Source organism: Schistocerca gregaria, chromosome 1 (assembly GCF_023897955.1).
Source record: "Schistocerca gregaria isolate iqSchGreg1 chromosome 1, iqSchGreg1.2, whole genome shotgun sequence".
NCBI lineage: Eukaryota > Metazoa > Arthropoda > Insecta > Orthoptera > Acrididae > Schistocerca > Schistocerca gregaria.
The window spans coordinates 2,684,260-2,697,646 of NC_064920.1; the positions used below are offsets into that span (position 1 = coordinate 2,684,260).

General features: G+C 38.6%; 1 protein-coding gene across 1 annotated transcript in view; it reads right to left on the minus strand.

Annotated features, from left to right (window-relative positions):
* Window positions 1–632: 632 nt before the first annotated feature.
* The window catches only part of LOC126320026 (target of rapamycin complex subunit lst8), a 36,380-nt gene continuing 23,625 nt past the window's right edge, over window positions 633–13,387 (minus strand). Inside the window, exons 8-9 of the mRNA XM_049993750.1 lie at window positions 2,217–2,335; window positions 633–938 (exon numbers count right to left, since the gene is read on the minus strand). Coding sequence (XP_049849707.1) covers window positions 2,249–2,335 — 87 coding nt within the window. The 3' untranslated portion in view covers window positions 633–938; window positions 2,217–2,248. The remainder of the gene's footprint in view (window positions 939–2,216; window positions 2,336–13,387) is intronic.

The window sequence follows — 13,387 nt, forward strand, 5'->3', positions numbered from 1 at the left end:
GAAATATGTTAACATCTAAAAGATATAGCCTAAGTGCAGAACTGTCCCCTCCATTCAATAAAGGTAAGTGTTATGCTGAAAATTAGTTGGTTGAATCAAGTAACTTACGAAGAAATTACTGGATTAAATTGAGAAGTAAATAGCTGCACAGCACAAATTGACAAAAAAGATTGTACATGTGATACATTCAGAGGCAAAACCCCAAACCCTTGTCTTGTTCATCTGGTAACTGAGCGAACTGTGTGGGGTAAAACTTGTAGAGGGACACAAAGCTTGAGTACAGTGAGCAAAATCAAATGAATGTAGGTTGAAGCAGTTATGCAGAGATGAAGAGACTTGCAAAAGATACAAAAGTATGAATAGTGGCATCAAACCAGTCTTTGGCCTGAAGGTCACAATAACAGCATAGTCTTGTATTTGTGGGGTCCAAAATTTAACTCTGTCTAGCTGACATCTGGTGGGGAAAAAATGGAGTACTGGGAGGGACTGAATGTTACTTGGTTCTCCACAGCTGCTCTGTTGCAGGGCCAGGCTTGTGGCACTGAAAAATAATTGTGATCAACTTGGTGTTTTCTTACGAGTCACACAATTAAGTTCATTGTATGCGAACTGCATTTACTTTACTGCAATAATTGTTTATGCAATGCACTTTATTTATCATACAACAACAGTAAGAAAACAAACAAAAATGTGTACAGAGAAACAATATGTACAAGATTGATACAGAGCATAATTCACAGTCTCAACTTAACGTCTGTAACTAATAGACTACAATCAGGGTTGCCTTGATGACGATATTCCATTTGCTGCAGCATGCTCTCAGACTATGTCACAAGATGGTGAGTTATTTGGCTGAGAGCACCACAGAAACCTTATAGAGATATCATCTTCAGCCATAAAAACAGTGAAGAGTTCAGATTTCATGGCAGCATCAGTACCTAATTGAAAAACACATGTATGATCCATACTGAAATAAGCTCCAAAAAGGTGAGATTTTTATCTATTTGTAATTATAACATACTATAAATTGCAAAAGTGACACAGGTTTGTTGAAAAATATTGACTGATATCTGATAGAAAACATACACCGATGAGATAAAAGTCATGGGATAGTGATAAGCACATATACAGATGGCATTAGTATCACGTACACAAGATATAAAGGGGCAATGCATTGGGGGAGCTGTCATTTGTACTCAAGTGATTGATTTGAAATGGTTTCTGACATAATTATGGCTACACAACAGACTCAACAGACTCTGAACGCGGAACGGTAGTTGCAGCCAGATGCATGAGACATTCCATTTTGGAAATTGTTACAGAATTCAATAATCTAAGATTCACAGCATCGAGAGTGCTGTAATACCAAATTTCAGGCATTAACTTTCACCACAGACATTGCAGTGGCTGACAGCTTTGACTTAATGACCGAGAGCAGTGGTATTTATGTAGAGTTGTCAGTGTTAATAGACAAGCAAAACATGTGAAATAGCCACAGAAATCAATGTGGGATGTATCTGTTCTGGTATTGTGACCATGACAGCAGACGAATGACGTGAGCGCCTTTACTAACAGCACGACATCGCCTGCAGCACATCTGGGCTCGCGACCCTAGATGACTGGAAAACTGTGAACTGGCCAGATGAAGACCAGTTTCAGTTGGCACGAGCTGATGGTAGGATTCCAGTGTGGCACAGAGCTCACGACACCACGGGCCCAGGTTGTCAACAAGGCACCGTGCCAGCTGGTGGTGCCTCACTAATGGTGTGGGCTGTGGGTACATGGAACGGACTGGATCTAGTGATCCAACTGAACCAATTATTGACTGAAAATGGTTGTGTTTGGCAACTTGGAGACTTTTTGTAGCCACTCAATGATGGAATTTTTATGGGTGACAAAGTGCCATGTTACAGGACCACAATTATTCATGACTAGTTTGAAGAACATTCTGGACAATTCACTCAACAAGAATCCCGTCGAACATTTACCGGACAAAACTAAGAAATCAGTTGGTGCACAAAATCCTACACCGGCAACACTCTCGCAATTATGGACATGGCCCAGTATTCTGCAGTGGGACTTCTAACGACTTGCTGAGTTCATGCTGCATACAGTTGCTGCACTATGCTGGGCCAAAGAGTTCCAACACAATATTATGAGGCATCCCATGACTTCTGTCACCTCAGTGTAACCCGACTAACAAAAACTCAACTCACAAAATTTCAAGCTCCAGTCTTCTTTCAGGAATCTAGGAAGAATCCAGTGGATGCTTACATGCTGATCCTAAAGAGCTATGTAATCCATCATTCTTTGCCTGGTCCTTCTGCTGGTTGAACTAAGGGGAGAAAAAAAATTATAACAGTAATATTTCATACACTGAAAAGTACTTACTGACATGGGTTTTACAACGATTGCAACTCATCCTTTTTTTGTGTTTTACATATCTTATTACTAAAATTATCTGTTGCCTGTTCTTTCAAGTTTCTCAGCAAGTTCTTATTTTAACTTACCCATAATTCTTCCATTTCAACTCTTCCGTTGCTCGTGTACAAAAAATTGCTTCAAAATACTGCTGATTAAGACACATGTCTCCCATTTATTTCTAGTCTGAAAACCCTCCTACTTTTGGCTTCATCTTAATGCCTTCCTTCTCTTTTTAAACTCCTACAGTCCCTTCTTCTCCCCTTGACAAGCAATACAAATGACAGAAATTTTATCAAACTCAGATCTCCAATATTGGTTTCTGAGCAACCTTCGTCCAACAGAAATGTCTCTTCATCCTCTGAAAATGCCTGCTTTTCAGTAGACTATGTAGCAGTGTACACAAACACATTCTTCAGCCATCAGGTCTATATGGAAGTAATAGATTTCAATTAAAGCTCTGCACTGTAGCACACTCATTGCCAAGCAGGATCAGAAAAAAAAAAAAAAAAAAAAAAAAAAAATCAGCTGACCTGCTTCTCATCTCTGTGTATCTCTTTTTTCTGCAACAATCTGACTGCTATATATTTCACTTGGCACTAATGTTAGTACCACCAAAATGACAACAACAACAACGACAACAATAACAACAACAACAACTACTACTACTACTACTACTACTACTACTACTACTACTTGTTTACTACTACTAGTAATAATAATAATAATAATAATAATAATAATAATAAAACTGCTACTACCATCTCCACCATCACCACCACCACAATTATAATCACAACTACAACTTCTATTCCACTAATAAATGGACAGATACAGTCTGGCATCACATCAAGGTTTGTATTCTACTCTAATTACTATCCAAGCCACTAGTTTCATTTAGCAACTCTACCGAGAAATTTAATAAATGTAGAGTGACTTGTATTGTCTACATCACTGGTGAGCAACTGACTGTCTGCAGGCTGGATCTGATCCACAATTGGTTGCAATGTGTCCTGTGGACAAAATTCATGGAAGAGACAGTAGGGCACTGCAGAATTTTGCAATGGAAGTTTCAAAGACAGCTATTGTCAAGTGTCATAAGTAAAGAAACAATATTCATTATTTGTAAATAAATGTAAACATCTAAAGATGTGTTGAACATAAAGTGAATGTAGATACTCCCCCAAAAAACATTTTTGTGACATAATTTGCCAGCATGGCTTTTTGGGAAAGAGGTGCCATTCATATTGGTGTGTTTTCCCCATCAGCATTAACATCTGGAATGCTACAGTTTTGACTTTATGTGCTAGGAGCACTGATGTCATGTCATGTGACGAAGTGGCCTGAGAGCTTAAGAAAACTATGTGAATGAGGCCTGCAGGTCACCAAAGGCTGCCCCCATCTCATCTACATCAAGAGTACAATAAAGATTATTCTCTGTTCTCTTACATGTGAACCATTTCAAAGCTCAAATTTAAATATTCAAGCTTGCATTTCTTCTTTTATTTGCTCTCTTCTTTTTCTTGTGGCACTTCATTATTTTAACCAGGATTACTTAGTAAAAAAACTACAGAACACTATTTTGCAATTACAAAACTGCTACTTTTCTTCTAAACTGATAAGAATGAAGAGAAGGGAAGTTTAGAGCTTGATGTCTTATGGTACAGATAACATGAGAGAGAGAGAGAGAGAGAGAGAGAGAGAGAGAGAGAGAGAGAGAGAGAGAGAGAGAGAGAGATCACTAACTCAGGTGCACCAAGATGGTGGGAAAAAAGTGGCCATGTCCTGTTAAGGAACCATACTGTCATTTGCCTCCAACGATTCAAGGAATTACCTAAGACCTATACCATGTTGGCTAGGTAAGGATGTCGACCACACTCTCTGAAAACCCGAGTCCAGCATCTTACACTTCACTTGGGTTAAATTACCTGGAGAAATGTGAAACAGCTTGTCAAGATAATGACAGGCGTCAGTCCCTTATTTGCTGAAGACTGTATACTGTTGACCAATGTACTTGCCTTGTTTCCTCATTGGTGTCACTGTTAAAGAGGTTTAACACTTTGGAGACCAAGTCCAAGCATAGCTCGGCCCACAACCTGTCGCTAGAAAGACCACACTCAGGTATAGGTCGGGTCACGATGTCCATGACGTGCAGGCCACCTATGGCTCAAAAATTGTATTCATTTTATATGAGAAGAATTAAGGGACATCTTGAGACTTGACACTTGATTGATGCTGCCGTCTCTTATCCATTTCTAGAATTATTTCAAAAGAAACATTAGCAAACATAACCGCTGCTATCGTGAATGGCTCAGCCAATAGGATCACACTGACATAATTTTATGCAGCTACTCGTTAAGTTAAGCAGTTTTCTGTAATTCTGCTACAGTTACGTCACATTTGTTGAATGGCCAAGAAATTCTGGAAGCTCAAGAGGAAGAAAGTGATTTTTCTTGGGAGGATTATTGTGTTTTCCATCATCGTTATTTTAAAATTTATTATCTATCAAAGATCTATAACAACTATGAAAAATAGATGTTGAAGCTTGGTCCTTTTTTTTGTATGTATTACTCTTGAAGATACATAAATTACATATGTGCAAGTAGCACCTTATGTAACACCTTCAATGGCCAATTTCCAGGCCCGATATTCTTCTAAGTACCTGTCTCCAAAGTGTTAACCATTCTCCTATTTCCAGTCACAGTTAACGTGCCACTACCACAAACGTAATTAAAGGGAAGCAGCATTCGAGGTGCAGGTTGGTTTGAAAGTGTCACAGGGTTTTACTAGGTGCATATTGATCTGTCTGATCTGAGAACTAGTTTCGCAAGCCAGTTAGTTATGAAACTACAGATAAGGTGAAATACAGGTCATGCTGTAACCTCGTATTTTTCACTTACTCACAGCACTGCCAGATATGAAGATCACTTCAAGTTACAAGTAATATTTGATGTCTGATCAAGGACCAAACCTCAACCAAAAATCTGTGTTTGGTACTCACCTGCAGAGATGCCCAAAATGACATAACACATGGACCAGTAAAATGAAATGTTTGCTGAAACCAAATAAGGACAGTGGAACCATCTCCTCACCAAGCACCAACAAACTGGTAAACAACTGATGTTTAAACACTCACTAGCATTCATTACATGACAATGCTTTGTTGAGCATAAGGCACAAAGGAAAAGGTCTGAAGAAGTGTTTCTCCGAGCAGTTTTGTATGTGGCTTATCCTGCTTATGATAAAGGATGTTCACAAAATGTTACTTAGTGTGGAATTGTAACTGTCACATTGTCACTTCAAGAATTTTTGATACATGTTGATAGGCTAAACACATTCAAAAATAAAATTCTACAGCATGATAACGAGAATATTTGAAGTATGTTGTGGTATTAAAATTTGCCATTATAGAATGAAAATAAACAGTGTTTGAAGAAATTAAATATACAGTGCAGGAAAAGTGATAAACTAATGTTGTAATATCAAAACTTAATACAATGTGGCTACTGTGCACTAAAGAATAAATCAAACAAGTCATTCTTCATACCACAGTAAGAAAATATAAGTGAATTTTGCATAAAAAATCAGACTCACCTATTTACTTTTCTAAGAAAAAAATCTACTAAGAGCCCAAATACCTCATAATATTCAGTGGGTCAGGTCATGAAGTGTCTGATTAAAGAACCATTCCAGTGCTTGTTTAGAATACCATATGGAAACAGTTAACAGAATTCCTTTGCAACCAACATTGTCCCAAACATAAATAAACACCTTATTACTATTAATAATACTCATATCATTACCACCACCTCTACACAGAAGAAGTGCCATATTGTTTCACACAATTTCGTCTTATTTCACTGGTAAGAAATTTCTACAATTTCTAACCTTTTCATTTTTAATTTGCCTCTTGAATCAATATTTTATCAAGCATTAATATGCACTTTCTTAGTCTGCTATGTTCTTTATGGTTATTATTACAATCCTCGAAACAAACTGTTTTCAGCAAAAACGTATCATGATACCATTAAACACATTATGGTGAACTTAACATTTGCAAAAATGCAGGGTGTATAAAAATGAATCATCTGATTTTTAAAAATTATCTTAATTGATATGTTGAGATATGTGCGTGAACAACTTACTGTTGGAAAGAGCAAACTCTCAAGTTTTACATGGTTCCAACTAGGTGGCAGCAGTGTGCGCATTTTGTATCTGTGTTTTGTGCAATGCAAGTCAGTAATAACTGTTCAGCATGACTTTTGTACAAGGTATGGTTTGGATCCTCCTACAGCACAGAGAATTAGATGATGGCATGAACAATTCTGAGAAACAGGTTGTTAATGTAAAGGCAAATCACTGGGCCATCCCCAAGTGTCTGACACAGCCATTGAATGCATCAGCCATACTTTCACAATGACTCCACAGAAATCTGTTCACCATGCAGCTCGATAGCTCAACATGCCCCCGATGTCTGTCTGGCATGCATTGTGCCAACGTTTACACATGTAACTACACAAAATTCAGCTACCACAAGCTCTTCATGAAGGTGACAAACAACAATGTGTGGAGTTCTGCAATTTCGTTCTTGGCAAGATGGAGGATGACAGTTTTTTTTCACGCTTAGTGTTTAGTGACGAGCAACATTCCATTTAAATGGAAAGGTGAACCGTTGTAATGTGAGAACATGGGGTACGGAACAACCACATGAAGTTCTACAAAATGAGAGGGACCCTCCAAAATTTAAAATTTAATGTGTTTTGTGCAGTTTCATAGGAAAAAGTGTGTGGCCCATTTTTCTTTGCTTAGAACACTGTTACAGGAAGCACATATCTCAATATACTTTAGAACTTTCTTTTCCCTCAGATGGAGCCTGATTTGAATGACTTCATTTACCAACAGGATGAGGCCCACAACACTGGCATTTGGAAGTGTGGGAATTTTTAAATCAAAGGATTACTGAATGATGGATAGGTCATACTGAACCAAATGGTTCAGCCTTACATTACTGACCACCAAGGTCACCGGATCTGTTTATGTGCCTCCTTTACCAACAACAATCAATTAACTGAGACCTTGCCTAATAGCAGCTGCGGAAGCTGTAGCTCAAGACATGCTCGCTGCAGTGAGGGAACAATCTGAATACTGCATTGACATATGCAATGCGTCTCAAGGGGGGCATATTGAACACACATGAAAAGGTATGAAAAACAATATTTTGAGTTTTCCGTTCATCAAAAAACAAAATTCATTGTAAGTGTTTATTAGTTTCAGAAATAAATATGTGCCAATATGGATGATTCTTTTTGATACACCCTGTATAATCTCCTTTTTCCTTCTGTCACTCTCTTTTGTTTCTCCTCTCATGCCACAACAGGAATTGAAATTATTTCCTGCCCTTTTTTTGTCTCACTTGTTGCTCATTGCACTAAACAACACACGATGCAAATACTGTACTGTCAGCCATTGAAGATAAATATAAAAATCAGGAATAGGGAACAGCTGCCTGTGACCTAAAGGCTTGTTTAAATACTACAGTGCTTTGTCAAACATGGTCCTCTCAGAGATGGAATGCCGTTACTTTCATCAAACTAACTTACTTAGCCAATTATTAGAGGGCATACAGTATAATATAGACACTGAAAGTTGGTATTTTTTCCACATGTGCAGCTGGAAATAGATTTGAAAAGAATTTCTAAAAGTTTAAGCATACAATATACCCCATTACTAACAGCTTAATTTAATAACTATTCTGTCAAACAATCACTTCTGAAAAAATCTAAATAATTTATTTGATTCAAATGCATAACATTCTATAATATATAAAATATTTCACTAAATTTCCTGACCTTGTTATAAAATTAGGCAGAGAGTGCTACTAACTAGTTATGGATTGGAAGACTCAAGTGATTAGGGCAGGGGGTATGGACAACAAATTGTGTGAAATTGGTATAAATGTCTTGTCTGAAAATTACGTTGAGTGATTAATCACTTGTGAAGGTAACGTCTTAGGTTTGCTGGGGACAAACAGCTGACTCAGTCAGCATAAGGAACTGGGGATCAGTGATTGTATGAGCATTACACTGAATAGAACCATAACAAGGAATACACAGAAAGGTAGGAAGACATTTCCGCTTAGTGAGAGTGACACAAAAACAGATTTTATATTACCTGAGAGGTCAACATGGAAATTTTATCTCCAGCACTAATAAAATTGAGCATCAATAGGCAAAGTCCAAGGGCAGTGTACAATACACTTTGCTTGGTTGGTTGGTTTGGGGAAGGAGACCAGACAGCGTGGTCATCGGTCTCATGGGATTAGGGAAGGATGGGGAAGGAAGTCGGCCGTGCCCTTTCAGAGGAACCATCCCGGCATTCGCCTAGAGTGATTTAGGGAAATCACGGAAAATCTAAATCAGGATGGCCAGATGCGGTATTGAACCATTGTCCTTCAAAATGCGAGTCCAGTGTGTACAATACACTTTAGGCAGGTGTGTGTCAAGTACAGTCGTGCGGGGTGGGACAGACCTGCTGTGTTTTGACAGCTGTGGTAAGAATGTGCTAGGAAAGCAAGGAGAGCTTAACTGCAAAATTTAAATGTAGCCAAAGCCTCAACAAAAAATTGAATGAAGCCAAAATTAGTGTAAGGAGACTGTAAAGCATTCAATGAATTCAAAAGTAAAATTCTGACAACCTACTTGACATGTTGCAGTAAGAAGTTTTGGTCTTCTGTTAATTGGTAGATGCACCAAAGCCATATGTTCAGACACTCTGTGATTATAATGGCATCAAAACAGAGGATGACACACATAAGGTCAAAATATTAAATGTCTTTTTTCAGAACTGTTTCACTGAGGAAAACTACACTGTAGTCTCTCCTTTAAACTGCCACACGAACACCAAAATGACATTAAAATAAGTGGGCATGGGGTAGGAAAGCCAATAAAATTTCTTAACAGAGGAAAGACCACTGGACCTGATATGATACTGATGTAATTATACACAGAATAGATGAAACAACTCGCTCCTTTTCTAGCAATAGTGTACCATAGATTGCTAGAGGAGCAAATGGTTCCTAATGATAAAAAACGTTAATTCCCATGTTCAAAACAGGTTGTCAAACAGATGTGCAAAACTCTGATGTTGGTCTTTTGTAGAATTTTGGAATAAGTTTTATGCAGAAATATTATGAGATTTCTGGAGACTGAAAAACTTCTCTGTAGGAATCAACATGGTTTCCACAAACAACAATCATACGAAACCCAGCCTGTGCTGTTCTTCCTCAAGATCCAGAAAGCATTAGATACTGGCATCCAGGTTATTGCTGTGTTCCTTGACTTCACGAACAAGTTAGAAACATTTCAGCACTGCCGCCTACTGAACAAAATATGAGCATACAGAATATCAGAAGAGCTATGTGACTTGGTTTAAGAGTTTGTAGCAAACAGAACACAATACGTAAGTTTCAATGGAGAGAAATTTCCCCATAGAAATAATCTCCAGCATACCCAAGGGAGCGTTGTAGGACCCTTACTTTCCACAGTATATATAAATGACTTAGAGGATAATATTGGAAGTTCCACTAGGCTTTTCACAAATGATGCTCTTGTATACAGAGAGAACTGTAGCAAAACACAGGAGGACCTGCAGGTGATTGAAACTGACTGTCAACACAAACGACTGAGAGGTATTGGACATAAATAGGCAGAAAGACCCATTATTTTAAGGTTACTGGTTTGCAGAGCAATCCCTGGAAGTGACTGGATTGCAGAGCAATCTCTGGAAGCAGTTACAACCATAAAATATGCAGGAGTATGCAAGTGGGGCAATTTAAAATGGAATTACCTCATAAATCTTCTTGCAGATAAGGCAGATGCCACACAGAATCCTCAGGAAATTTAGTCCAGCCACAAAGGAGATAGCTTACAAAACCCTAGTTTGAGCAACACTTGAATACTTTTCAGCAGTCTGGGATATGTGCCGGATAGGATTGATAGGAGAAACAGAGAAGATCCACGTGTGTTTTGTTATGGGTTTATATAGTAAGCACAAAAGTGTCATGGAAGCATTTAAGCAATATCAGGGACACATGCTACAAAAAATGCATTCTGCAGGAGAGTCCACCAATATACTGCTTTCTCCTATGTGTATCTTGTGAAAGGGGCATGGTGGCAAAATTACAGAGCTTTGAGCCCACACAAAGGCTTACCAGCAACCATTCTTCTCATGAACCATTCATAACAGGGACAGGGAAAGGGGAAAGTGACGGTGGTACACCAAGTACCCTCCATCACACACCGTAACGTGCCCTGTAGATTATAGATGTAGATGTAAGAAGACCAATGACCCTGAAATTTAGGGCAAATAAAACAATTATGAACTCACAGTACCTTCCTTCACATTGTGAAGGTGGTATAATGTAGCCTCCAATTGGCTCGTGAACCACCACACTGAGCTGCATGCAGAAAACATATATCATGTCTATCTTAGTGTCCCTCCCATACCTGACATTTTATTAGACATAAGTATTACCCAATCATCCACACAATTACAAAAGGAAAAAAATTCAATAACATTTTTTCCACAAGTGGAATGCAGTGTGAAAGATTACACATCTTACTGAAAATCAAAAATACAAATGAAAATTATAAAATTTGTGGAAAGGACAGAATGTGAAAAATGGTGAAACATATGAAACAAGGAAGAAAACCCAGCTGAAGAAATCATGGATTACTTTTATTCCTCATCGTGTGTTACTTGTGACCAGGTGGGATAATCTGCTCAGATGGCATTCCAGTAAGATAATTTAGAGATACATGCCAAATACAATAACTGGAATGTATTAATCAGCTACTTAAACAGGGCCAAGGCTTCCTAAAATCATGTCCTGAAATGAGATCCATTCTGTCTGAAATTTTGCCCACCACACCCAGAACAGCTTTTCATCGTCCTCCCAATCTCTGCAATATTCTTGTCAGACCCTATGCTCCTTCTGCATCCATCTCCTACTCTATGGCTCCTACTCATGTGACCATGCCTGCTCCAAGATTTGCCCTGTGCACCCTCCTACCACCACCTCAGCAGCCTTGTAACTGCAAAACATATACTATCTAAGGGAGAGCCACCTGTGGAATGAAAAATGTAATATACCGTCAAATTATCAGTTAGGATGAATGGGATAGGCAGAGGGTGTATACTGGGAATACACAATATCTTATTCCAGACACCAGTTTCTCAGAACTCCATAGGTGGGAACTAGCGCTACAAGTTGTCCTAGGTTCTTGCCACGTCGTGGCCTTAATTTACATTAATTTCTTCCAGCTCAGCATTTCTTCACATTGACTACTCTTTTCTTCACTCTGCTGTAGTTTTCTATGTCTTTCATTGTCTTACGCATCTTATTTTTCACCGCCCCTCTCCCATACAATGCACTCAGCTTTTCTCTCTTATCAACTCATGGATGATATTTAAGCAGTAATCTCTGTCTTGCATATTACCCTGTCTTCCACCTTTAAGCTCTCAGGTTTTCAAATCTCGTCTGATGCAGTTCCCAACAATCAGTCTTTCCTTCTCATGCTGCGTGGTAAGTCTCCCCTGACCTGCAGTTCTGGGTGACTTTCCCAAAATCTACCTCTTTTCCTAGACCTCTCCAGCCCTTTTCCTTCACCCCTCTTCCTTCTCCTTCAACCCTCCCCCTAAAGTAAGAGCCACTGGCTCCGAAAGCTTGCCCGTCTCTCTCTCTCTCTCTCTCTCTCTCTCTCTCTCTCTCTCTCTCTCTCTCTCTCTCTGTGTGTGTGTGTGTGTGTGTGTGTGTGTGTGTGTGTGTGTGTGTGTGTTTTCTGCCACCTAATAAGTAGATTTTTTTATCTATCCAATTAAATTATTTTGCCCAAAACTGTTTTTGTTGTTATATTTAACAATACATAACATGCTGGTGAACTGTTAATATATTTGACACTCACAGCCAAGTTTGCAGTAAAATAACAAATCAAGGTAGAACTTTTACATACAGAAAAGAGCCTGATTCCCATGTGTTGGGCATAGACCCTAGGAGAATCATGAGCTTATACTTTATGATTGCCTCCTTAACTAGTGCTGATTGCTGACAGGGGGAACCTAGGTTTGGTTCTGATTGACCTCAATATGTTGTTCTGCATTGAAAGCGTCTTGACTGGGATTCCACTTAGCCTTGTGAGATCTAATGGCTGGCTGATTAAGGAAATAAGAAGTGAAAGTAACACGAAAGCCATGAAAGTGGCATAAGAGTGAAGAGCTTGCTTAGGATGGAAACAGCAACACAACACTTTATTCATTTATAGCTGAAGATTTTCAGACATGACACTAAAAGACTGTCTGGCTACGCATTTGACGATACACACTTGCTGGCACAATGTCTTAAAATTACTGAAATTTTTGTGGCAGAATGAGTGAACCAAGAGAATTAACAGAGTATGATAAAAGAACCAGAAGTTTCAGCATTCAATCAGAGGGATAACACACAAGTAGGACATTCCTTGCATAGTACTAACAATGTTGTTGTTATGTGGAAATATCTGTGGAGGACTTAACACTCATCACTCTGGTAGACCTAAGAAATTAACTGATGTATTTGTTAGGCATTCTCTTCAACTACTCTGAGTATTTATGTTGCAGCTGGGATACAGAAGTCAGTGATAGAATGATCAATTGACAAATTCACTTTTTACATTTGGGATGTGGCCCAAAAGCCACTAGTCAAGTGAAACAGTGTGTGACACTGTTCAGAGTCGCTCAAGCAGTGACTATTGCATATAAATTGGTTGCACTTTTTATTTACATGTTTCGTGCTTTTAGAACGAATATCAAAGGATCTCTGAAGATCTGAAGATTTACTTGGTATAAGGACTTCTGGAATAACTGAATTGTTTTTAACATGGGGGGGGGGGGGGGGGCTTTAAACTTAATTTACAAGATGTGATAGTAACTA